The following is a 27,043-nucleotide window of genomic DNA, read 5'->3' on the forward strand; positions in this document are numbered from 1 at the left end:
GTACTGAATATACTTCACAACTAAGCAGCCTCTGGGGCAGAGAATTGGATTCACAACCCTCTCAGTGAAGAAATCTTTCCTCATCTCAATCCCAACTGACCAACTGTAGCAGGCAACACAGTGTTCTGGACTCACACTCTCAACTGCAGAGAACTGTGTCAACACACCCTCCACCCCACCCCCCCGGACTATATTGTCTCCTACTGACCACTACATTCCTATTAACTCTCCCGGCTGGCATGGTGGCACAGTGGTTAGCACTGATACCTCACAGCGCCAGGGACCCAGGTTTGAGTATCAACCTGTAAAATCCTTCCAACATGCCAAGAGCTGGCGATTAGAGCCGGAGAGATAGTTGGTCAGCCATGCTTGATGCAGAGTAGCATCCCTCGGCTATAAGCCGCTGGCGACAGACTAGCGACTTGTTCCAGGAAAAATTAACTCTGAAAACAGATGAAAGTCTGCTTTGTGCACTGCTAGGTGCGGGAAGAACAACAATAAAAACCATAGAATCCCTACAGTGCAGAAGGAGGCCATCAATATCAATAGAGAAGCAGTGGCAGAGTTTTAAGGAGATATTTAATAGCTCTCAGCCAAAATTTATCACAGCAAAAAAGAAAGACTCTTTGAGAAGGATAAAAGAACCCAGAGGGCAGGAGCATCAGCCTCTGCAATTGTCCAACAGTTTTGACGTTCTTTCAACTTGTTTAAATGAGAGTGGGGCTGCAGGCTGGATGAGCTGACTGACCATGGCACTATGGTTATAGGAAGACATTCAAGCAGTGGACAGTATAGTGAGGGAGATTAACATTGTTCTCTGGAGCAAGGAATGAGAGTCCAGACTGCTGTGTTGCCTACCTGGTGCCAGGGTTCAGGACATCTGCTCAGGGCTGGAGAGGAACTTGCAGTGGGAGAGGGAGGATCCATTTGTCATGGCCCATGTAGATATTAATGACATAGGCAGGACGAGGAAGGAGGTTTTGCATAGTCAGTAAGAGGAACTAGGCACTAAATTAAGAAGCAGAACCTAGAATCATAGAATCCCTACAGTGCAGAAGGAGGCCATTCGGCCCATCGAGTCTGCGCCGACCACAATCCCACCCAGGCCCTATCCCCCACATAGTTTACCCGCTAATCCCTCTAACCTACACATCTCAGGACTCTAAGGGGCAATTTTTAACCTGGCCAATCAACCTAACCCGCACATCTTTGGACTGTGGGAGGAAACCGGAGCACCCGGAGGAAACCCACGCAGACACGAGGAGAATGTGCAAACTCCACACAGACAGTGACCCGAGCCGGGAATCGAACCCGGGACCCTGGAGCTGTGAAGCAGCAGTGCTAACCACTGTGCTACCGTGCCGCCCAAACCTCAAAGATAATAACTTCTGGATTATTACCTGAGCCATGTGCAAATTGGCATGGGACAAATAAGATTAGAGAAATGAATGTATAGCTCAAAGACAGATGTGCGAGAAATGGGTTGCAGTTCATGGGGCATTGGCCTCAGTACTGGGAAAATTGGGATCTGTACTGTTGGAACGGTCTACACCTGAACTGTGCTGGGGCTGATATCCTCACGAACCACTTAACTGGGGAAGTAGAGAGAGTTTTAAACTGAATAGAGGGGGCAAGGTATCAAATTTGGAAAGATGTAGTGAACCAAAGAGTAGAGACAAGGCATTTAGGAATGATCAACAGACCATGAAAGGAAGGGACGGAGAGTACAAATCTAAAAGTAAATCAGCAGATGAGGCTAAATGCTACAAAAATAATAAAAGGACAAAACTAAAGGCTCTGTATCTAAATGTACATAGCATTCGAAACACAACAGATGAACTAATAGTGCAAACAGAAATCAATAGCTACGATTTGATGGCCATTACAGAGACAAGGCTACAGGATGACATAGCTTGAGACCTGAATATTGGAAGGTATGTGACATTGAGGAAGGACAGGAAATTAGCAACAGGTGGAGGAACAGCTCTGATAATTAATGATTAGTACATTAGAGAGGGGATGACCTCAGTTTAGGAAACCAGGATGCAGAAGCTGTTTGGGCTGAGATGAGAAATGATGAGGGCAAGATGACACTTGTGGGAGTGGTGTATAGACCCCCTAATCATAATTACATGGTAGGACAGAGCATAAAAGAGGAGGGAATAGGAGCTTGTCAGAAAGGTACGGAATAACCACAGGGGATTTTAATCTGCGTATAGATTGAAAAAATAAAATGGGTAAATGTAGCATTAAGAAAAGAACAAAGAACAAAGAAAATTACAGCACAGGAACAGGCCCTTCGGCCCTCCAAGCCTGCACCGACCATGCTGCCTGACTTAACTAAAACCCCCTACCCTTCTGGGGAACATATCCCTCTATTCCCATCCGATTCATGTACTTGTCAAGACGCCCCTTAAAAGTCACTACCGTATCTGCTTCCACTACCTCCCCCGGCAATGAGTTCCAGGCAACCACTACTCTCTGTGTACAAAATCTGCCTCGTACATCTCCTTTAAACCTTGCCCCTCGCACCTTAAACATAATTGACTCTTCCACCCTGGGAAAAAGCTTCTGACTATCCACTCTGTCCATGCCTCTCATAATCTTGCAGGCTTCTATCAGGTCTCCCCTCAACCTCCGTCGCTCAAGTGAGAACAAACCAAGTTTCTCCAATCTCTCCTCATAGCTAATGCCCTCCATACCAGGCAACATCCTGGTAAATCTTTTCTGTACCCTCTCCAAAGCCTCCACATCCTTCTGGTAGTGTGGCGACCAGAATTGAACACTATATTCTAAGTGCAGCCTAACTAAGGTTCTATAAAGCTGCAACATGACTTGCCAATTTTTAAACTCAATGCCCCGACCAATGAAGGCAAGCATGCCGTATGCCTTCTTGACTACCTTCTCCACCTGCATTGCCACTTTCAGTGACCTGTGTACCTGTACACCCAGATCCCTTTGCCTATCAATACTCCTAAGAGTTCTGCCATTTACTGTATATTTCCTACCTGTATCAGACCTTCCAAAATGCATTACCTCACATTTGTCCGGATTAAACTCCATCTGCCATCTCTCCGCCCAAGTCTCCAACTGGTCTATATCTTGCTGTATCCTCTGATGGTCCTCATCACTATCCGCAAATCCACCAAGCTTTGTGTCGTCTGCAAACTTACTAATCAATCCAGTTACATTTTCCTCCAAATCATTTATATATATTACAAACAGCAAAGGTCCCAGCACTGATCCCTGAGGAATGTCACTTGTCACAGCCCTCCATTCAGAAACATACCCTTCCACTGCTACCTTCTGTCTTCTATGACCGAGCCAGTTTTGTATCCACCTTGCCAGCTCACCTCTGATCCCATGCGACTTCACCTTCTGCACCAGTCTGCCATGAGGGACCTTGTCAAAGGCCTTACTGAAGTCCATGTAGACAACATCCACTGCCCGACCCTCATCAATCATCTTCGTCACTTCCTCGAAAAACTCGATCAAGTTCGTGAGACACGACCTCCCCTTCACAAAACCATGTTGCCTCTCACTAATACGTCCACTTATTTCCAAGTGGGAATAAATCCTGTCTCGAAGAATCCTCTCCAATAATTTCCCTACCACTGAAGTAAGGCTCACCGGCTTGTAATTACTTTGTTTAAGAAGGGTAGCACGAATAATCCAAGTAATTACAGGCCGGTTACAGGAACAACATTGGCTATTCTCCAATCCTCTAGGACCTCCCCTGTAGTCAGTGAGGATACAAAGATTTCTCTCAAGGCCCCAGCAATTTCCTCCCTTGCCTCTCTCAGTATTCTGGGGTATATCCCATCAGGCCCTGGGGACTTGTCTACCTTAATGTTTCTCAAGAACCCCAATACCTCCTCCTTTTTGATCTCAACATGACTCAAACTATCAACACACCCTTTCCCAGACTCATCATCCACCAGGTCCTTCTCTTTGGTGAATACTGACGCAAAGTACTCATTTAATACCTCACCCATTTCCTCTGGCTCCACGCATAGATTCCCTCCCTTGTCCTTGAGTGGGCCAACCCTCTTGCTCTTTATATATATGGCAGATGGACTTCAACCCGGATAAATGTGTAGTGGTACATTTTGGCAGGTCAAATGGGATGAAGGAGTATAATATCAAGGGTAAGACTCTTAGCAGTGTAGAGGATCAGAAGGACCTTGGGGTCCGGGTCCATAGGACTCTTAAATCGGCCTCACAGGTAGAGGAGGTGGTTAAGAAGGCGTATGGTGTGCTGGCCTTCATCAATTGAGAGATTGAGCTTAGGAGTCGGGAGATAATGATGCAGCTTTATAAGACCCTCGTCAGACCCCACTTAGAGTACTGTGCTCAGTTCTGGTCGCCTCATTACAGGAAGGATGTAGAAATGATTGAAAGGGTGCAGGGAAGATTTACAAGGATGTTGCCTGGATTGGGTGGCATGCCTTATGAGATAGGTTGAGGGAGCTCGGTCTTTTCTCCTTGGAGAGACGAAGGATGAGAGGTGACCTGATAGAGGTGTATAAGATGTTGAGAGGTATAGATCGGGTGGATTCTCAGAGGCTTTTTCCCAGGGCTGAAATGGCTGCTACGAGAGGACACAGGTTTAAGGTGCTGGGGAGTAGGTACAGAGGAGATGTTAGGGGGACGTTTTTCACTCAGAGGGTGGTGGGTGAGTGGAATCGACTGCCGTCAATGGTGGTGGAGGTAAACTCGATAGGGTCTTTTAAGAGACTTCTGGATGAGTACATGGTGCTTCATAGGATTGAGGGTTATAGGTAAGCCTATATATAGGCCTAGGTAGGTAGGGACATGACCGGCGCAACTTGTGGGCCGAAGGGCCTGTTTGTGCTGTAGTTTTTCTATGTTCTATATTTATAAAAAGCCTTGGGATTTTCCTTAATCCTGCTGGCTGATGCTTTTTCAGGACCCCTTTTAGCTCTTCTTACTCCTTGCTTAAGTTTCTTTCTACTTTTCTTGTATTCCACACTTGCTTTGTGTGTTCCCAGCCTCCTAGCTTTGACAAATGCTTCCTTTTTCTCTTTGACTAGGCTCACAATATCTCTCGTTATCCAAGGTTCCCAAAACTTGCCATACTTATCCTTCATCCTTACAGGAATGTGCCGGTCCTGAATCCCTATCAACTTACACTTGAAAGCCTCCCTCATGCCAGATGTTGATTTGCCCTCAAACATCTGCTCCCAATCTACATTCTTCAGTTCCTGCCTAATATTGTTGTAATTAGCCTTCCCCCAGTTTAGCACCTGAACCTGAGGACTACACTTATCTTTATCCATCAGTACCTTAAAGCTTACTGAATTGTGGTCACTGTTCCCGAACTGCTCCACTACTGAAACATCGTCCACCTGGCCGGGCTCATTCTCCAATACCAGGTCCAGTATGGCCCCTTCCCTAGTTGGACTATCTACATACTGTTTCAGGAAGCCCTCTTGGATACTCCTTACAAACTCTGCCCCATCCACGCCCCTAGCACTAAGTGAGTCCCAGTCAATATAGGGGAAATTAAAATCTCCCACCACAACAACCCTGTTACTTTTACACCTTGCCAAAATCTGCCGACACATCTGTTCCTCAATCTCCCGCTGGCAGTTGGGTGGCCTATAGTAAACCCCCAACATTGTGACTACACCTTTCCTATTCCTGAGCTCTACCCATATTGCCTCGCTGTATGAGCTCTCCGAGGTGTCCTCCCGGAGTACAGCTGTGATATTCTCCTTAACCAGTAGTGCAACTCCCCCACCCCTTTTACACCCCCCTCTATCCCACCTGAAACATCTGTATCCTAGAATGTTAAGCTGACTTAGATGAAGAGTTCATAGAATATTTTTGAGATAGTGTCTTAGAACAGCACGTTCTGGAGCCAACCAAAGGGCACCTATACTGGACCTGATATTGTGAAATGGGATAGGATTAATTGATAACCTTGTAGTGAAGGCACCCCTTGGTAGATGCGATCATAGTATGATTGAATTTTACATTCAGTTTGAGGGAGAGAAGAATACATCCAAAATTCATCTTTTAAGTTTAAATAAGGGTAACTATGACAATATGAAATTGGAGCTAGCTAAAGTGAACTGTCCAATGTGCTTAAGGGATAGATCTACAGGGGTTCAGTGGTAGATATTTAAAGGCATATTTTAGATTACACAGAATAGACACACTCCAATGAGAGAGAAACATTTCAAGAGGAGAGCCCATCATCTGCTTTGATTTGATTTGATTTATTGTCACATGTATTGACATACAGTGAAAACTCTTGTTTCTTGCGCGCTATACAGACAAAACATACCATTCATCGAGAAGGAAACGAGAGAGTGCAGAATGTAGTGTTACAGACATAGCTAGGGTATAGAGAAAGATCAACTTAATGCAAGGTAAGTCCATTCAAAAGTCTGACGGCAGCAGGTAAGAAGCTGTTCTTGAGTCGGTTAGTACGTGACCTCAGACTTTTGTATCTTTTTCCCGATGGAAGAAGGTGGAACAGAGAATGTCTGGGATGAGTGGGGTCCTTAATTATGCTGGCTGCTTTGCCAAGGCAGCGGGAAGTGTAGACAGATGGGAGGATGGTTTGCGTGATGGATTGGGCTACATTCACGACCTTTTGTAGTTCCTTGCGGTCTTGGGCAGAGCAGGAGCCATACCAAGCTGTGATACAACCAGAAAAAATGCTTTCTTGGTGCATCTGTAAAAGTTGGTGAGAGTTGTAGCTGTCTTCACTATAGAGGGCACAAGTAACATCCCAGAAATTGCTGTAAATCAGGAAATTGAGGGAGGGAGGAACTCAAGAAAATTACAATCACCAGGGAAGTGGTATTGAGCAAATTGTTAGGTCTGTGGGCTGACAAATCCCCTGGTCCGGATGGACTTCACCATGATGTCTTGGAAGAAGTAGCTGATGAGATAATTGATGCATTGGTTTTAATTTTCCAAAATTCCCTATATTCAGGAAGATTCCATTAGATTGAAAGATAGCACCTGTAAGTCCTTTATTCGAGAAGGGAATGAGACAGAAAGCAGGGAACGACAGGCTAGTGAGCCTAATATCTGTCATAGGAAAATGTTAGAAGCCAATATTAAAGTTGTTATAGCAAAGCACTTGAAAAACCTCAAGGCAATCAGGCAAATTTAACATGGTTTTGTGGAAGGGAAATCACGTTTAACCAATTTATTGGACTTCTTTGAAGGAATCACTGGTGCTGTAGATAAAGGGGAACCGGTGGATGTACTGTACTTAGATTTCCAGATGGCATTTGTTAAGGTGCCACATCAAGGGTTATTGCAGGAAATAGAGGTTTATGGTGTGGGGTGTAATATATTGGCATGGGTTGAAGATTGGCTAGGTAACAAATGATGTGGAGATGCCGGCGTTGAACTGGGGTAAACACAGTAAGAAGTTTAACAACACCAGGTTAAAGTCCAACAGGTTTATTTGGTAGGCTTTTGCTACCAAATAAACCTGTTGGACTTTAACCTGGTGTTGTTAAACTTCTTACTGAGGTAACAAATAACAGAGAATTGGTGTAAATGGGTCTTTTCCAGGTCTTTTCCACCCCCCCATGTGCGGTCCCACCCCCCCCCCCCCCACCCACCATGTGCGGCCCCGACCATCCCCCCGCGCTATGTGCAGTCCCGACCCCCTGCATGTGCTGTCCCGACACCACCATCCCCCCCCCCCCCCATGTGCGGCCCCGACCCCCCGCATGTGCAGTCCAGACTCCGCCCCCCACGTGCGGTCCCGACCCCCCCCTCCCCCTCCCCCCCCGACCACCCATGTGTGCGGTTCCGATTCCCCCCGTGTGCAGCGCCGACACCCCCGAAAATGTGAAATTGTCCACTTTGGCGAGAAGAATAGAAAGGCAGTGTAATGGAAAGAGACTGCAGAACCTGGGGCTTCTCAGCCTTTTTGATCAAGTGTCAGATCAAGCCTAAGATGGAGTGCAATGCCTTATCTTGTCAACTTGGATCTTGTTTGTCTTCCTTGTGGGGACCATGACTTGGATTCAATTGGAATTTGAATTTGGTTTTTGGAGCGAGCAAGAAATGGATTTGGGTTTGCCCAGTCCATTGGTTTTATAACTTTATGAATAGAGTAAAAAATGGTACAGAGGGATCTGGGTGTCTTGGTACATGATTCACAAAAAGGTTAATGTTCAGGTACAGCAAGTGATTAGGAATAGAATGTTCGTGTTTATTACAATGGGAATGGAATATAAGTTTGGAAGTTTTACTGCAGCTGTACAGAGCATTGGTACGACAACATCTGGAATGCTGTGTACAGTTTTGGTCTCCTGATTTGGAAAAGATATATAATTGTGTTAGAAGCAGTTCAGAGAAGGTTCATTCATCTCATTCCTGGGATGAAGGGCTTATTCTATGAAGAAAGGTTGAACAGGTTGGGCCTTTATCCATGGAGTTTAGAAGAATGAGAGGTGTTCTTATTGAAACATATGAAGATACTGTAGGGAGTTGATAGGATACAGGGCGGATGTTTCCTATTCTGGGGGTCCAAAACCAGCGGCCATAATTTAAGTAAGTTAAGTTAAGTTTATTTATTAGTCACAAGTAAGGTTTACATTAACACTGCAATGAAGTTACTGTGAAATTCCCCTAGTCGCCACACTCCGGGGCCTGTTTGGGTCAATGCATCTAACCAGCATGTCTTTCAGACTGTGGGAGGAAACCGGAGCACCCAGAGGAGAACCCCTGCAAATCATAGTTCACAGTATTAAATAGCAATATGCCTTGTTAATTAAAAACATGCAGTAATAAACTCACTATACAAAAAAAAGACAAGGTTTCCCAAGTTAAAGTACTTCATCACAAAGTCAAAGACAAACAAAATGAATGAAACAAAAAGTAAATTTGTACAGCACATATTCAGCCAAGTTGGACTCTATTGAAATGGATACTGATGATTTAAAGACTCAAGTATTTGCTTTAACTTCCATTTTGCAGGATTCACACAACAATCTGAATAAATTGCTCGACTGAAGCAGAGGGTCATAACCACAGCAACACTGGAGACCCATGCAGACACGGGGAGAACGTGCAAACTCCACCCAGACAGTGACCCGACCTGGGAATTGAACCTGGGTCTCTGGCGCTGTGAGGCAGAAGAAGAGGTCTTCATTTTGAGACAGAGATGAGAGAATTTATTTCTCTCAGAGATATGTCAGTCACTGGAATTCTCATCCCAAAGAGCAGTAGAGGAAGGGTCATTGAAGGCAAAATTAGACATTTTTAACAGATAAGGGAGTCAACGGTTACAGGGGGCAGATGGGAAAGAGGAGTTGAAACCATTGATCTTAGCCTTGATTTTATTGAATAGTGAAGCAGGTTCAAAGGACGAAGTGGTCTACTCCTGCTCCCAAGTCCTGAGTTCTTAAGGCCTGGATTTTCACTCCTGAGGTGAGTGTGCAGAGTTGGGAAATCTCTTAGCTAACTGCACCTGCCTTGGGGAAAAAGCACCCCAAATGGCAGACGCTTCATTCCAGTGGAGCAGTAGGGGGATGGAGCTGGGCCTGTTCAAGGTCTGCCACATGCTGAGGTGAGCTGTTTAAAGGGCCGCTTTGGTTATCCCAGTTGTTTTCTTAAACATTATGTCCTCTGCCAATCACTCCTCACATCCACATCCCCCCACTTCGAATGCCCATACATGCCAATCCATGCCCCCAATTCATCCTATGGCTTCTTTTAATCCCTATACCAATTTAGTGTCAGTTCATACCCTCCCATGACCCTCGCCATCCCCATGGTCACTAACCAACTTAATCCTAACTCATACTCCCCCATAAACCACTTTTTGCCCTTGCTTCCTCTCTACAAATTGATCCAGTATCCACCATGGGCTGACTCAGGAGCCATACTGAGATTAATTGAAATAAGATGCCAAATATCTGTTACAGGGATTACCTTAATCCCTGATTAGGGATAGCCAGTACAAGCTTTGTGCTTGTCTGACAAATCTTTTAGAGTTTTTTGAAGAGGTAACCAAGAGGATGGATGAGAGTAGGGCAGTAGATGTTGTCTATATGGACTTTAGTGAGGCCTTTGACAAGGTCCCACTTGGCAGGCTAATCTGGAAGGTTGGGTCGCATAGAATCCAGGGAGTGGCTAATTGGATTCAAAATTTGCTCGCTGGTCGGAAGTAGAGGGTGATGGTCGAAGGTTGTTTCTCGACTGGAAGCCTGTGACTAGTGGTGTGCCTCAGGGGTTGGTGTTGGGACCCTTGTTATTCGTTATTTATATAAATGATTTGGATGTGAATGTACAAGGTGTGGTTAGTAGGTTTGTGGATGATACAAAATAGAATTAATCGTTGATAGTGAAGAAGGCTATCAAAAATTAGGGGGCTTCTTGATCAGTTAGGCAAGTGGGCCGAGGATTGGCAAATGGATTTCAATACAGGTAAGCGTGAGGTGTTGCATTTCAGAAAGTCAAACCAGAGTAGGACTTGTACAGTGAATGGTAGGGCCCTGGGGAGTGTTGAGGAAAAGAGGGACCTAGGCATTCAAGTACATAGTTCATTGAAAGTGATGTCACAGGTAGACAGGGGGGTGAAAAAGGCATTTAGCATATTAGCCTTCATCAGTCAGGGCATTGAGTATAGGGGTTGGGACATTATGTAACAGTTATATAAGCCATTGGTGAGGCCACATTTGAGTGTGCAGAGTTGGGAAATCTCTTATCTAGCTGCACCTGCCTTGGGAAAAAAAGTACCCCAAATGGAGTATTGTGTAGTTTTGGTCACCCTGTTATAGAAAAGATATTGATAAACTGGAAAGAATGCAAATAAGATTTACGAGGATGTTGCCAGGACTAGTGGGCCTGAGTTACAGGATGTGGTTGGCCAAGCTACGACTTTATTCCTTGGAATGTAGGAGAATGAGGGAGTGACCTTATTGAGATGTATAAAGTCATGAGGGGCACAGGTCGGATGAATGCTCATAGTCTTTTTCCCAGGGAAGGCGAATTGAGAACTAGAGGGCATAGGTTTAAGGTGAGAGGGGAAAGATTTAAAAGGGACCTGAGGGGCAACTTCTTCACGCAGAGGATGATGAGCTGCCAGAGGAAGTGCTTGAGGCAGGTTCAAGAGCAACATTGAAAAAGCATTTGGATAAATACATGGATGGGAAAGGATTAGAGGAATATGGGCCAAATGCAGGCAGTTGGGACTAGCTGGGAGGGCACCACGATTGGCATGGACCAGTTGGGCCAAAGGGCCTTTTTCCATGCTGTATTGCTCTATGACTTTATGACTCTACAGACTTCGCTATGTAAACAACATATTAATTAATGAAAGCTCATTCAATGCATTATGAAAACAAACACTTGTATTCATGAACTTGAAGATGGACTTCAACCCAGATAAATGCGTAGTGGTCCATTTTGGCAGGTCAAATGGGATGAAGGAGTACAATATAAAGGGAAAGACTCTTAGTACGGTAGAGGATCAGAAGGACTTTGGGGTCTGGGTCCATAGGACTCTAAAATCGGCCCCGCAGGTGGAGGAGGTGGTTAAGAAGGCGTATGGTGTGCTGGCCTTTATCAATCGAGGGATTGAGTTTAGGAGTCCGGGGATAATGATGCAGCTATATAAGACCCGTGTCAGACCCCACTTGGAGTGCTCAGTTCTGGTCACCTCATTACAGGAAGGATGTGGAAAAGATTGAAAGGGTGCAGAGGAGATTTACAAGGATGTTGCCTGGATTGAGTGGCATGCCTTATGAGGATAGGCTGAGGGAGCTCGGTCTTTTCTCCTTGGAGAGACGTAGGATGAGAGGAGACCTAATAGAGGTATATAAGATGTTGAGAGGCATAGATCGGGTGGACTCTCAGAGGCTTTTTCCCAGGGTGGAAATGGCTGCTATGAGAGGACACAGGTTTAAGGTGCTGCGGGGTAGGTACAGGGGAGATGTTAGGGGCAAGTTTTTCACACAGAGGGTGGTGGGCGAGTGGAATCGGCTGCCGTCAGTGGTGGTGGAGGCAAACTCGATAGGGTCTTTTAAGAGACTCCTGGATGAGTACATGGGACTTCATAGGATTGAGGGTTATAGGTAGGCCTAAAAGGTAGGGATATGTTCGGCACAACTTGTGGGGCCGAAGGGCCTGTTTTGTGCTGTAGTTTTCTATGTTTCTAACTTACATCAAAGACAGCTAATCCTTTAACAAGCTCTTTAAGCTATTAATCAAACTGTGAACTATCACCCACTTGTGATAAAGATATGTTGTGGAATGCAGTCAAGCAGTGATAATGCCATAACACTAGCACTTAGAGTTATGTTAACAATTAATATATCAGGTTTTCCTTTAACTCCCAGATGCAGCAGGCAGTTTTCTTCAATTTTTAAAAGGCTGTCCATTTAAGTAACTCGGAGTTTGACGAGTTTTACATTTGCTATATGCCCTTCAAGAGCATTTACGCCTGCTCTAAAATTTGTAACTTCCACACTGCTCCAGGGAGAAAGTGGTCTTTTTTTATTCATTTGTGGGACATGGGCATCGCTGGCTGGCCAGCATTTATTGCCCATCCCTAGTTGCCCTTGAGAAGGTGGTGGTGAGCTGCCTTCTTGAATCGCTGCAGTCCACGTGTTGTGGGTTGACCCACAATCCCGTTAGGGAGGGAATTCCAGGATTTTGACCCAGCGACTGCGAAGGAACAGTGATATATTTCCAAGTCAGGATGGTGAGTGGTTTGGAGGGGGAACTTGCAGGTGGTGGTGTTCCCATTTATCTGCTGCCCTTGTCCTTCTAGATGGAAGTGGTCGTGGGTTTGGAAGGTGCTGTCTAAGGATCTTTGGTGAATTGCTGCAGTGTATCTTGTAGATAGTACACACTGCTGCTACTGAGCGTCGGTGGTGGAGGGATTGGATGTTTGTGGATGTGGTGCCAATCAAGTGGGCTGCTTTGTCCTGGATGGTGTCAAGCTTCTTGAGTGTTGTTGGAGCTGCACCCATCCGGGCAAGTGGGGAGTATTCCATCACACTGCTGACTTGTGCCTTGTAGATGGTGGATAGGCTTTGGGGAGTCAGGAGGTGAGTTACTCGCTGCAGTATTCCTAGCCTATTTGAATTCATCACTGAGTTCAAATGTCCCTGCTGAGCTTGAGTTTCCCACATTTGGTAGTCATCCCTGAACTTGTTGGGCCCGATTTTACCATCAAGTTGCGCCCGTTTGCAGATGCGAAAACTTGGTAAAGTCGGGCGCGAGGCGAGTGGCGCAATCTGCGCCCGCCTCTGCACCGGGTTCCCCCTTTACCAAGGCCCAAAAATGGCTGCGATTGGGACCGCGCCCAAAATGGGCGTGATGACCATTTAGATGCATTTGCATGCATTTAAATTGACTTAATGAGCTGCATGCTCAACCTTGCCACTGCGTTCGCCCATCCGGAATTGGCGCGAAACAGACAAGATCCACAAAGGTCCGATTCGGGCACTCCAGTTAGTGAGGAAGTAAGTGCCGAACGTCCGACGGCTCTCTGTTTGAGATCGGTGGTGGTGGTGGTGGGGTTTTGGGGAGGGGGGGATGCGGGTGTCCGCTGCACTCTGCCTGAGATCAGTAGGGGGGAAAGGGGGGGGGGGGCCCGCTGCCACTCTACCTGAGATCGGGGAGGAGGGGGGATTCGCTGCCAGTCTGCCTGAGATCATTGAGGGGGAAGGTGGGTCCAACGGCTCTCTGTTTGAGATCGGTGGTGGTGGGGGGGTGTCTGCTGTATTTTGCCTGAGATCAGTAGGGGGGAAAGGGGGGGGCCTGTTGCCACTCTGCCTGAGATCAGTGAGGGAGAAAAGGGGGGCCCACTGCCACTCTGCCTGAGACCAGTGAATCAGTGAGGGGAATGTGGGGTCCGCTGCCACTCTGCCTGAGATCAGTGAGGGGGGAAAGGGGGGACCCGCTACCACTCTGCCTGAGATCAGTGAGGGAGAATGTGGGGTCCGCTACCACTCTGTTTGAGATCAGTAAAGGGGGGAATATGGGGTCCGCTGCCACTCTGCCCGAGATCAGTCAGGGGGAAGGGGGGGTCCACTGCCACTCTGCCTGAGATAGGTGGGGGGGGGCCCATTATCAGTCTGGGTGACCAGAGGGGGTCGAAGGATAAGGGGGTCAGTAATGTTGTGGGGGTGGGGCAATGTCTGTGAGTCAGGGGGAGGCATTATCCTGGGAGGGATGTTGCAGGGGAGCCACATTCTATCATTTTTTTTGTGCATGCACAGTTGGAGGCGCCGATTGGAGCTGCAGGATTTCGGGCGCGTTAAGCCCCGCCCACAGGCTTCTGCAGCACGATTCAGAATTGCTGATATATTTTCAGGCAGAGTGTGTAGGGGAGTGAGAACGGGTCTAAAAGTTGGATCTGAAACACTCCCAGTTTCAAGTCCGCCCAGCACTTAGAATCAAAATGGCAAAATAGGGCCCGTTATCCCTTCTGTCCAGCAAAAATGATGTCTGTCAGATATAGGGGTAGGACTTATGGATCTGGGATCCATCCACTACTTTGGATAAATCATGAAGTCTCAGTCTCCACTACCCTGCAAAAATCTGTCAAGACTTGTTTTCCACTAATTTTCCACATATAGATTGGGACTCGCATACTGTTAAAGGTTTAGACGGGGTAGAGTTTGTAACATGTGTTCAGGAGAATTTTCTACATCAGTATATAGAGGTGCCAACTGGAGAGGATGCGATATTGGATCTCCTATTGGGAAATGAGTTAGGGCAGGTGATGGATGTGAGTGTGAGGGAACACTTTGGATCCAGTGATCATAATGCCATTAGTTTCAACCTGATCATGGATAAGGATAGATCTGGTCCTCGGGTTGAAGTTCTGAACTGGAAAAAGGCCAGATGAAATGAGAAGGGATTGGCACAGGCTGTTCTCTGGTAAGGATGTAAATAGAAAGTGGGAAGCCTTCAAAGGAGAAATTTTGAGAGTGCAGAGTTTGTATGTTCCTGTCAGGATTAAAGGCAAAGTAAATAGGAATAAGGAACCTTGGTTCTCGAGGGAGATTGTAACACTGATTAAGAGGGAGAGAGAGTTGTATGAAATGTACAGGCAGCAAGGAACACATCAGATGCTCGAGGAGTATAAAAAGTGCAAGAAGCTACTGAAGACGGAAATCAGGAGGGCTAAAAGAAGACATGAGGTTGCTTTGGCAGACAGAGTGAAGGAAAATCCAAAGAGCTTCTATAAGTATGTTAGGAGCAAAAGGATAGTGAGGGATAAAATTGGTCCTCTTGAAGACCAGAGTGGTAGACGGTGTATGGAACCAAAGGAGATGGGGGAGATACTAAATGGTTTTTTTGCATCCGTATTTACTGAGGAAACGGGCATGGAGTCTACGGAAATAGGACAAACAGGTAGGGAGGTCATGGAACCTTTACAGATTAAAGGGGAGGAGGTGCTCGCTGTCTTGAGGCAAATCAGAGTGGATAAATCCCCAGGACCGGACAGGGTATTCCCACGGACCTTGAGGGAAGCTAGTGTTGAACTTGCAGGGGCCCTGGCAGACATATTTAAAATGTCAGTATTCACGGGGGACGTGCCGGATGATTGGAGGGTGGCTCATGTTGTTCCGTTGTTTAAAAAAGGTTCCAAAAGAAATCTGGGAAATTATAGGCCAGTAAGTTTGACTTCGGTGGTGGGCAAGTTATTGGAAGGTGTGATAATGGATAGGATCTACAAATATTTGGATAGACAGGGACTTATTAGGGAGAGTCAACATGGCTTTGTGCGTGGTAGGTCATGTTTGACCAATCTATTAGAGTTTTTCGAGGAGGTTACCAGGTCCCTCATGGGAGGTTAGTTAGGAAGGTTCAGTCGCTAGGTATACATGGGGAGGTAGTAAATTGGATTAGACACTGGCTCAATGGAAGAAGCCAGAGAGTGGTTGTGGAGGATTGCTTCTCTGAGTGGAGGCCTGTGACTAGTGGTGTGCCGCAGGGATCGGTGTTGGGTCCATTGTTGTTTGTCATCTATATCAATGATCTGGATGATAATGTGGTAAATCGGATCAGCAAGTTTGCTGATGATACAAAGATTGGAGGTGTAGTGGACAGTGAGGAAGGTTTTCAAAGCTTGCAGAGGGATTTGGACCAACTAGAAAAATGGGCTGAAAAATGGCAAATGGAATTTAACGCAGACAAGTGTGAGATATTGCACTTTGGAAGGACAAACCAAAGTAGAACGTACAGGGTAAGTGGTAGGAGTCTGAAGAGTGCAGCTGAACAGAGGGATCTGGGAATACAGGTACAGAATTCCCTAAAAGTGACATCACAGGTGGATAGGGTTGTAAAGAGTGCCTTTGGTACATTGGCCTTTATAAATCGGAGTATCGAGTACAAAAGTTGGAGTGTTATGGTAAGGTTATATAAGGCATTGGTGAGGCCGAATTTGGAGCATTGTGTACAGTTTTGGTCACCTAGTTACAGGAAGGATGTAAATAAGGTTGAAAGAGTGCAGAGAAGGTTCACAAGGATGTTGCCGGGACTTGAGAAGCTGAGTTACAGAGAGAGATTGAATAGGTTGGGACTTTATTCCCTGGAGCGTAGAAGATTGAGGGGAGATTTGATAGAGGGGTATAAGATTTTGAAGGGTATAGATAGAGTGAATGCAAGCAGGCTTTTCCGCTGAGGCTAGGGGAGAAAAAAAACAGAGGGCATGGGTTAAGGGTGAAAGGAGAAAAGTTTAAAGGGAATATTAGGGGGGGCTTCTTCACGCAGAGAGTGGTGGGAGTGTGGAATGAGCTGCCGGATAAAGTGGTAAATGCTTTTAACATTTAAGAAAAACTTGGACGGGTTCATGGATGAGAGGGGTGTGGAGGGATATGGTCCAAGTGCAGGTCAGTGGAACTAGGAAAAAAAATGGTTCGGCACAGACAAGAAGGGCCAAAAGGCCTGTTTTTGAGCTGTAATTTTCTATGGTTCTATGGTTCTAAGACTTTATTAATGTTGTACATTTCAGCGATATCACCTCCTTCTGCTAAACTCCAGGAAATATAGGCCAAATCCACTCAATGTCTCCGCGTATACCAGTTCTCACATCCCAAGAATCAATCCAGTGATTGTTAACTTCATTCCCTCCAAAGCATGTATATCCTTCTTCAGGTAAGGGGACCCAAAACTGCGCACAATACTCCAGGTACTTCACATTGTAACAAATTTCCTTTCCGCTCATAGCCCCTCTTGCTGCCTTGCTTGCTTCCTCCCTCTCACCTCCTATTCCAAGCCCTCATTTACAGCGGGAATCAGGTTCTTTGGAGAGAAAGTCAATGCATACAAGATCCATAGGGCCTGAACTTTGGATGTGGGAAAGTGGTGCTGCTCTCTGTGGCAGAGTCTTTCTCTTAATGCAGCGTTCACATGTCTTGCAGTAGGTCTCTACGTCTAGCTTCATGCGGGGCCAGAAGAATCTGTCACAGACGAGTGCATAGGTCTTGTCAAATCCCAGATGTCCATTGTTGTCATGCAGTGACTTCAGAATCATACGGTGGAACTGCTTGGGGAGCACAAGCTGTCGCCGTAAGCGTAGGTCAGACTGTTTGACTGTCCTGTAAAGCAGACCCTGCTCGATTGACCACTTCCCCCACTCTCGTTTCAGAAGTGTAAGATCAGGATGGTTTGTCTGTATTTGACTTGCCGGTGCCTTCTGATTGACAGCTAGCCATATTTCTCCTATACACGGGTCGCTTTTCTGAGGAGCTTGAAGCTCTGCTGGACTGAAAGTGGGCAGCTGATCAGCTACTACTGCAACGGTATGACAGAAAGCCTTGGGAACTGCAGACACATGAGCCCCTATTTGTTCGATCACACATGGATAGGAGTGTCCTGCTCGTGTGCTACTCGACACAGTCTGACAGAGAGCCCGCACTCCTGGAACTGGGATTTCTTGCCATTCATCATCTGGTGTCATGCTGTCATGTGGACGTCGAGACAATGAGTCTGCGTCAAAGTAATGCCGGCCTGGTCTATACTTAAGGCTAAAGTTGTAGGTGGACAGTACTGAGAGCCAACGATGACCAGTGGCATCCAGTTTAGGTGACATTGTGACGTATGTCAGGGGATTGTTGTCCGTTCTGACTTGTACGGTAGCTCCGTAAAGATAGTCATGTAGCTTATCCACAATAGCCCACTTGAGAGCTAAAAACTCCAGTTTGTGTGCTGGATAGTTTTTCTCAGATGGCGAGAGACTTCTGCTGATGAATGCAACTGGGCGTATACCATCATCATGCTCTTGGTATAAGACACCACCTAGTCCGTCCTGGCTAGCATCCACGTGCAGAATGTAAGGCTTCTGTGGATCTGCGAACGCCAGTACAGGGGCTTTGGTGAGCCGGGTCTTGAGTCCTTGGAAAGCATGTTCGCATTGCTCACTCCACCGAGAGCCAAAGGGTTCAGAAGGCTTGAAGTAAGTCTTGTCAGGTGAGTTTGCAGTCTGACTCCCCTTGGAGCGGGGACGGGGAGGATATCCTTGAAGGAGTCCGTTGAGGGGACAGCAGAGTTTGGAGAAGTCCTTGACAAAGCGGCGATAGTAGCCACAAAATCCAAGGAAGGATCTGAGCTCTGTCACCGTTTGGGGTCTTGGCCAAGAGACAACAGCCTCTACCTTGGATGGGTCTGTCGCTATTCCGTCCTGCGACACTACATGTCCAACGTAGGTGACAGAAGTCCTGCCAAACTGGCACTTGTCAAGCGACAGCTTCAGACCTTCTTCTTGGAGCCGGTCAAGCACTTTGAGCAACCGCTCCTCGTGTTCTTCGAGGGTTCGTCCAAACACAATGAGATCATCCAGGTACACCAACACCTCCAGAAAGTTCATGTCGCCGACAGTATGTTCCATGACTCTCTGAAAAGTGGCCGGTGCTCCGGAAATTCCCTGAGGCATGCGTTCGAACTGATAAAAACCCAACGGGCAGATAAAAGCGGTCTTCTCCTTGTCAGCCTCACTCATGGGTATTTGATAGTACCCGCTCCTCAGGTCGAGGACTGTGAACCATTTACTCCCAGACAAGCAGTGAAGAGCGTCTTCTATCCTTGGGACAGTGTACTGGTCTGGTATTGTTCGAAGGTTAAGGGTTCGGTAGTCCACGAACATTCGTACCTTCCCTGACTTCTTGCGTACGACTACTATTGGCGATGCGTAGGGACTACGCGATTCAGAGATGATGCCATGGCTTTGTAGTCCCTGTAGGTTCTGGCGCACATCGTCAAAGTCAGCAGGCGACAAGCGACGTGACCTCTCTCGGAAGGGCCTTGCATCCTTCAGTCTTATTTCATGTCTGGTGCTTTTAGAACAACCTACATCCCACTCGTGCTGAGAGAAAACCTCTTTCCTCTCCATCGTTCTCTCACAGAGACGCCTCCTTGCCTCCTCTGGCATAGGAGAGGCTCCAAAATGAAAAGAGGAAGGGGTCAGTTCAATTGCAGCTTTATCCGCACACTGTGCCTTCGGCAGAGGAACAGGGGCTACTGGAAAAATATGGGCTACTGGAGTCCCACGTTTCAAGGAGATTTCTCTGGATGACAGGTTCTTCACAGTCACAGTAATGCGTCTGCTGGAAACAACTGATGCAGGATGAACCTCAGGCCTCACCCACAACTCTTCAGGGGAAAAAGTGTCATTAGGCTGATCTATCAGTGCTAGCTGGTCTGTGAAATCACCAGGAAACTTTGGGAGGCCAGTGACTTTAAACACTTGGCCTGGTTGCAAGGTGATTGGCTTGTGCTGGGTAAACCACACAGTACCATGCTTGTCTACCCCTTCTGTTGTTTCAGACTGGGTGAGTGTCTCATAAGCTTCTCGGAGGACGGGGTGTATGGTCAAAGTACCCAAGAAGCGTTCTCCCGCCTGTTCTTTACAGGACTCAACCAACTCTCTCACCAGCCGGGTATTTGTCCCCACCAGCACGGCAATGTTGTTATCTTTCACAGGGTCAGGACATACTAAGGCCAAAGTGTCAACTGTCTGCGGCACTCCGGTTACAGCGGCAGTAAACTCGAGTTGTATGGACAGGTAGCCATCATATGGGTATTGGTGAGAGCTTAAACCCCATATTTCCAGGTCTTCAAGTGGCTGGAGAGGTAAGTGTTTCAGGTAGGTGTCGTAGAAGTTGCGATACAAAATGGTTACTTGGGAGCCACTGTCAAGCAAAGCTCTTGCATAAACTCCTTCTATTTGCACAGGTACACCAGAGATGGGCCCCACTAATCCTGCAGGTAACTGTTTTGAGCCCTCCTTCGCTGGGGGTGGACAGTGGGTGGAACGTATTTCACACGGAACCAAGCACCGTTCCTTCACATGGCTCCTGAGAAGTTTCCCTGCTTTCTGCTTGCTTTGATCAGCTTCTGATTCACTTTCCTCAGATCCTCGAGTTCTTTGCACTCTCTCCTTGTATGCCCATCTTGCCCACACCTGTAGCAAAAGATTGCTGCTGGCAGTGGTTTGGACATTTTCACTCGGGGCGACGCGTCCCGAACAGCAGCTTCTGGCACTTGCTGTACGGACCCAGTCCTTGCTGTCGTACTTTCAGATGTAGGGGTAACTGGAACGGCGCTCAACAGTCTGGCCACCTGAGAAGTCAGTTCCCTTACCTCATTTCGTAGGCTGTTCAACTCAGACGTAACTGAGGACTGCGGTACACTGGCGATGGCTGCGGTAGCAGTAGCTTTCACCCCTTCTCTGGCGCTAATCCAATTTTCTTCCTCTCTTACCTCCCGCATCAGCTGGAAGAGGGAAGGGGGTTTGTCCAGGGTGTGGCTCATCCTTACACGCAGAGCAACCATGTCTCGAGTGAGTGCACCCTTGACTAGCTGTTCCATCCGAGCTCGATTCATGTCTGCAGCCGTAATTCCTCCCTTAAGAAGAGCACGATGGAGAAGTTTGTCAAGGCGATATAGAAAAGCAGAGAGTTTTTCTCCTTCATCCTGGTATGTGTGTCTGAACTTGGCCAAGATGTCGGCTCCACTCTCTGTGGTGCCGTAAGCTGTGTCCAGAGCAGATAAATAATTGGTGGCCGTAGCAGTGGGAGTGCTAACTTTCAAAAATCGAACGATGTCAGCAGCAGGCCCTTTTAAACTCTCCACTATACGCTGTCTCTTGGCGGCGTCAGTGCATTGCCACTCATTGATCATCTGGGTAGCCTGCTCCATCCAGGCATCGTATTCTTCCTCACCTGGGGGTACAGGTTTCAGTCCTGAAAACAGTCCCAGCTTTCTGTAGCTAGGCCCATCGGTAGACACTTGGTTGCACTTGTCCACCAGTTTGCCAATAGCAGTCACTAAATCCATGTTCACATCCACTTTGGGAGCTTGATTTTCTGATACTATGGCCTGAAAATCCTCCATCGACTTGCCTTCCTGTTGTAGTAGTAACAACAGCTTTGGATGGAAAGCATCCTCTTCAGGAACAGCATCCTGTGTGACAAGGCTTTCTAGCGTATGCACAGCCCATGGCCCAGCTTCTCCTTCAATACCTACATCTGGAGGTACAGTGTCAGGGGCTAAATCAATGCGAGTCTCCACTAATATGAACAACTGTGTGCCAGTAGAATCCCCACGGCAACCACAAATCTTGGTGCGACCAAAGACTTTCACTGTGTTTAAGACCCCAGCAATGGTCTCCTCACGAGTATCTATTGGCACATTGCTCAGTAATATGCCACGAGAAAGACTGATATTCTTTTGGCGGCTCCAGTCAGCGGCCTGAGAAAAATCCATTGTCTTAAGTGAGCTACTAACACTGTAAAAAAACTTTTCCTGTTGTAATTACTGGGTTAACTGTTACTGACTGACGGGGGAAAATTTTTTATTTGACCTGTATGGGTAAACAGGAATGATCTCAGCGGTGCCTCCAAAAATGTAACCCCCTTCTGACCACTATATGGGGGCTACTATTTAAATATTCAATCAACAGGATCCCGAATTCCTAGCGGTTGATGTTGATTTGGCTAATTCCCTGTTTACCCATAAATGTCAGTACTGTAAGTCGGAATATCAAAAATAAATTTAATAACACATATCATTAACAGACATAAAACAGTGAGCTCTGATCTATAACCGTTGGTGCACATATGGGGAAACTCATCCTCTGTAACACATTCGTAGATACTGATCCGGTTGGACTGTATAGTCCCCACCAGTTACTCACGACACCCACACACAGTCCAGGAGAGACACACGTGTGGAAGATGATGCCGCAGGAGGCAGAGGTGCCGCGAGCTATCCGTGCAGCAACGTAGATCGAGTGCGCTGAATGCTGTCCTCCTCGGCAGTAATGAAAAGAACAGGCAGGGGAACGCCTGGCTGCCTCTCACTCCAAACCGAATTCTCCCTGCCTGGAAAAAGCTCTCTCTCTTCAGCTCTGCACCTTCCGCTCTCTCTCTTCCTGGCGCCTTTTTTGTTCCTCCCGCCCCCAGAGCAATCCCATTGGCCCAGCCCACATCACTCAACCAACAGCATCCTGTTTACAGTACCCACCTGGCAAACAGGACACTGAAGCCCACAAAGGACAAAGAACACTGGTAACTGTCTTCCCCACAAATTTTCCTCAGTCCCTTACATATTCCCTTCATAATCTTATATGTTTCTATAAAATCTCCCCTCATTCTTCTGAATTCCAATGAGTATAGCCCCAGTCTACTCAGTCTCTCCTCATAAGCCAACCCTCTCAACTCCGGAATCAACCTAGTGAATCTCTTCTGCACCCCCTCCAGTGCCAGTATATCCTTTCTCAAGTAAGGAGACCAAAACTGTACACAGTACTCCAGGTGTGGCCTCACCAGCACCCTGCACAGCTGCAACATAACCTCGCTGTTTTTTTAACTCCATCTCTCCATTTGCCTTCTTAATTACCTGCTGCACCTGCAAACCAACTCCTTGAGATTCTTGCACAAGGACACCCAGGTCCCTCTGCACAGCAGCATGCTGCTATTTTCAACCATTTAAATAATAGTTCATTTTGCTGTTATTCCTACCAAAATGGATGACCTCACATTTACCAACATTGTACTCCATCTGCCAGACCCTCACCCACTCACTTAGACTATCTATATCCCTTTGCAGACTTTCAGCGTCCTCTGCACACTTTGCTCTGCCACTCATCTTAGTGTCATCTGTGAATTGTGACACTACACTTGGTCCCCAACTCCAAATCATCTATGTAAATCGTAAACAATTGCGGTCCCAATACTGATCCCTGAGGCACACCACTAGTCACTGATCGCCAACCAGAAAAACACCATTTACCCCCACTCATTGCTTTCTGTTAGTTAACCAATCCTCTATCCATGCCAATACATTACCCGTAACACTGTGCACCTTTATCTTATGTAGCAGTCTTTGGAGCGGCACCTTGTCAAATGCCTTCTGAAAATCCAGACACACCACATCCACGATCTAGATGCCACTTGAAAAATTGCTTGAAATGAAGCGTCAGTGTAACCTCATGACTTCAACCAAGTGCAGGATGCCAAAACTACATTCGATCATAGCCAAAAGGCAAGACTGGCCTCAGTAAGATTATTACAGTTTAGGTTACCATCAACTATTGCAATGTCCAATGGGGAGTGGATAGATAGCATTTATAATCTATGGAACAGGCTCCTTAGGGAGGCAGGGAAAACAGGACACATGCATCAAATCCAAATTAATATTGATTTCAAAGAGAAATTAACAGTTTGGGATCCAGATCTGAGTGATCAGAGATGATGTGGAAGTGTAGCTTGTTTGGCGCATTTGGACCTATTGTTCTTAAAGGTCTTGATCACTGGGCTTTCCTCACCTCATGTCAGGGTCTATTGAAGTGGGAAAAATATACAGATGAGTACACTTTAAAAAATAACTGCCTGACACATAAACAGTCACCTGGGAAAGAGACATTAAACAGGCACTGAGTTTTAGTACAGACACCTGAGATTAAAACATAAAGGACAGACAGCTATTTAAAATTAAACATGCAGGAATCAGATCCTGCAGGAAGCCAGCCAGGGCTTGAGGCACTCTTTAGGTTAAGGAAAATAGGGTTGGGTAAAGAGATTAGCTACAGGTGGGATCGGGAATACATAACTGCAGGAAAACCAATTACTGTAAATTACTATATGAATAGACTGAAACTAAAACCATTGATGGTCACTGACGTAGGAAATGTATCCATTCATAGAACAATGCGATGTTAACATGCTTATGTTTGTATTTGTCTGTATTTGTCTACAACGATGTGTTAACGATCGATCACCTACTTGATTACAATGATGTGATAATGGCTAGATGTCTGGTCCATCTATTGTGTAAAGGGTATAAAGATGGACTGCTCCTATTGTCTCATTGAGAGACGGTTTGCTGCTTGTTAGTGCCTTGTCTTCACGAAGCTTCGTTAAAATAAAACTGTATTCTTGAAACCTTCAAGCCTGAAGGTACATTTCCCACAACACTATTATGAACTCATTAATAGAGATTGATTACAATGATTAGTCAACAACTCCATTATCATTACATCACATGACTACCAGGTTGCAGAAATGGATGAGCCTTGGTCTTTCCTCATCTTTGCAATCCTTATGGTCTGAGATGCCATGTTTTCATCAGTAAGGTTTTAAATTGATGTCGTGTGCATATGAACATGTTAAAGAGAACTGTGTGGGCTCACTACTAAACAAGTTTTAAAAAATCAAAAACAGAATACGCTGAAAATCTCAGCAGGTCTGGCAGCATCTGTGGAGAGAGAATAGAGCCAACATTTCAAGTCTGGGTGACCCTTCGTCAGAGCTGAAGACAATAGAAAATAGGATGAGATTTAAGGGTGTGAGGGGGAGGAGGGTACAGTTGACAAAGATGTCATAGACAAAGGACAAAGACACTTGGTGATGACGATGGCTGAGAGTGGTGCTGATAGCGTCCATTAAGAGATGAGAATGTGTAACTTGCAGAACAAAGGTGCAGAGTGTCAAAGGACAAGCTGAGTCATGTGGCAAAAGGCTCTAAGTGGGGTGGGGGGGAGGGAGGACACAAGATAGAAAGTGAGATTCTTAAGAAGTGGACAAATGAAATGATGGAAGAAATGAAAATTAAAAGTAATAATAATATAAAATAATAAAAATAAAAAATAAATTAGTAAGATAAAAATAAATGAAGTAAAGTAAATGCCTCACAGCACCAGGGACCCAAGTTCAATTCTGGCCTCGGGTCACTGTGTAGAGTTTGCAGATTCTCCCCGTGTCTGCGTGGGTTTCCTCCAGGTGCTCAGGTTTCCTCTCACAATCCAAAGGTGCGTGGGTTAGGTTGCTTGGCCGTGCTAAAATTGACCCTAGTGTCAGGGGATTAGCAAGGTAAATATGTGGGGTAACGGGAATAGAGCCTTGGTGGGACTGTGGTCGATGGATGAACGGCCTCCTTCTGCACTATAGGGATTATATGATTCTATGAACTGGAGTGAAGGTGAAGGAGAGAGTTCTTGCTCTGAAGTTTTGAACTCAATGTTCAGTCCAGAAGGCTGTGAAGTGTCTAATTGGAAGATGAGGTGCTGTTGGAGTCAGTGCCGGATTTAGACTTGGTGAGGCCCTAAGCTATATAAAGCTTGGAGGCCCCGTGTTAAAAAGTTACACCAAAAGGTCTCACAAAGGTGCGTCCCAAAACAGGACCTTGGGTCGCCCCAAAAAAATTGAAAACATAATTATGCCTTTTAATTATTTAATAGCAAGGTATTTAAAGTGAAAAATACAAATTATTTTCAAATGAATGCATTTACTGATTACATATTTATCATTCGGCTGGCTTGATCTCTCTCATAGATTTTGGTAATCTTTTGAGTTGCTCTTCAAGCTGGTGCTTTCTTTTTCTTTTCTGGTATTCGCTCTCAAATGTTCTCTTCATTGTAAACCTTCTGAAATTTTGCGAGGCCCCTGCGGATTGTGAGGCCCTAAGCTGTAGCTTGTTTAGCTTATGCCTAAATCCGGCACTGGTTGGAGTAAAAGTAGAACAAAACCTTGTTACTTACCGATAGGAGAAACAACGGCGCTCTCTGACAGTCACACCAATACCACAGGTCCGGCTGCAATCCCCCCACTCTCCCCAGGGACCCCAGTAATCAGACTGACGTCTTTTCCTTAAAGCCTAGGTGTAATCAACAGGAAACAATGCTTGAAAGTGGAATCTATTAAACCAACAACTTGTATTTAATATATTAAAATGTTCCAAAGCATTTCATGGGAGGGTAATCAAATAAAATTTGACACTGAGTTACATAGAGATTTTGATACAATTGACTGAACACTTGGTCTAAGAAGTGGACCATTAAGGAATGTCTTAAAGGGGGAGAGAGAAGTAGAGAGGGAAGTCCAGTCCTTTAGGCAGCTGAAGGCACACTCACTAATGGCAGAGCAATTAAAACTGTGGATATACGTGAGGGCTGAATTGGTAAAAGGCAAATATCATGCAAGTTTGTGGGAATTACTTTGATAGGGAGGACTGAGGGCACGGAGGGATTTGAACACAAGATTCAGAATTTTAAAATGAAGGCATGGCCAGATCGGGAGACAGTGGAGGTCAGCAAGCACGGGGCAATACGTGAAAGGATTTCGTATGAGTCAGCAAGCAGGCAGAAGAGTTTTGGAAGTACTCGAGTTTTTGAAGGATGCAAGGTGGGAGGCCATAAGACTAGTTAGCTCAGTTGGTCAAGAGCATGGTGCACAGGTCCAGTCTCCATATAGGCCGAGGTAGTTCCTGGGGCCTGCCCTAGGACATCATGGAAAGACAAGGAAAGTCCAAAGATGTGCGGGTTAGGTTGATTGGCCAGGTTAAAAATTGCCCCTTAGAGTCCTGGGATGTGTAGGTTAGAGGGATTAGCGGGTAAAATATATGGGGGTAGGGCCTGGGTGGGATTGTGGTCGGTGCAGACTCGATGGGCCGAATGGCCTCCTTCTGCACTGTAGGTTTCTATGTTTCTATGACTGTAAGAGGTAGAGATAGTTATAGAGAGCTAAGAACAAAGGAAATTACAGCACAGGAACAGGCCCTTCGGCCCTCCAAGCCTGCACCG

The 27,043-nt window shown here is 46.2% G+C and overlaps 1 protein-coding gene across 1 annotated transcript in view; it reads right to left on the reverse strand.

The window, feature by feature from the left end:
• The window catches only part of LOC144506907 (papilin-like), a 206,819-nt gene extending 180,380 nt beyond the window's left edge, over positions 1 to 26,439 (reverse strand). The window contains exons 1-2 of the mRNA XM_078233261.1: positions 26,407 to 26,439; positions 26,003 to 26,118 (exon numbers count right to left, since the gene is read on the reverse strand). Of these exons, the coding sequence (XP_078089387.1) occupies positions 26,003 to 26,118; positions 26,407 to 26,439 (149 nt within the window). The remainder of the gene's footprint in view (positions 1 to 26,002; positions 26,119 to 26,406) is intronic.
• Between the last annotated feature and the right edge of the window lie 604 nt (positions 26,440 to 27,043).

Source organism: Mustelus asterias, chromosome 18, assembly GCF_964213995.1.
Source record: "Mustelus asterias chromosome 18, sMusAst1.hap1.1, whole genome shotgun sequence".
NCBI lineage: Eukaryota > Metazoa > Chordata > Chondrichthyes > Carcharhiniformes > Triakidae > Mustelus > Mustelus asterias.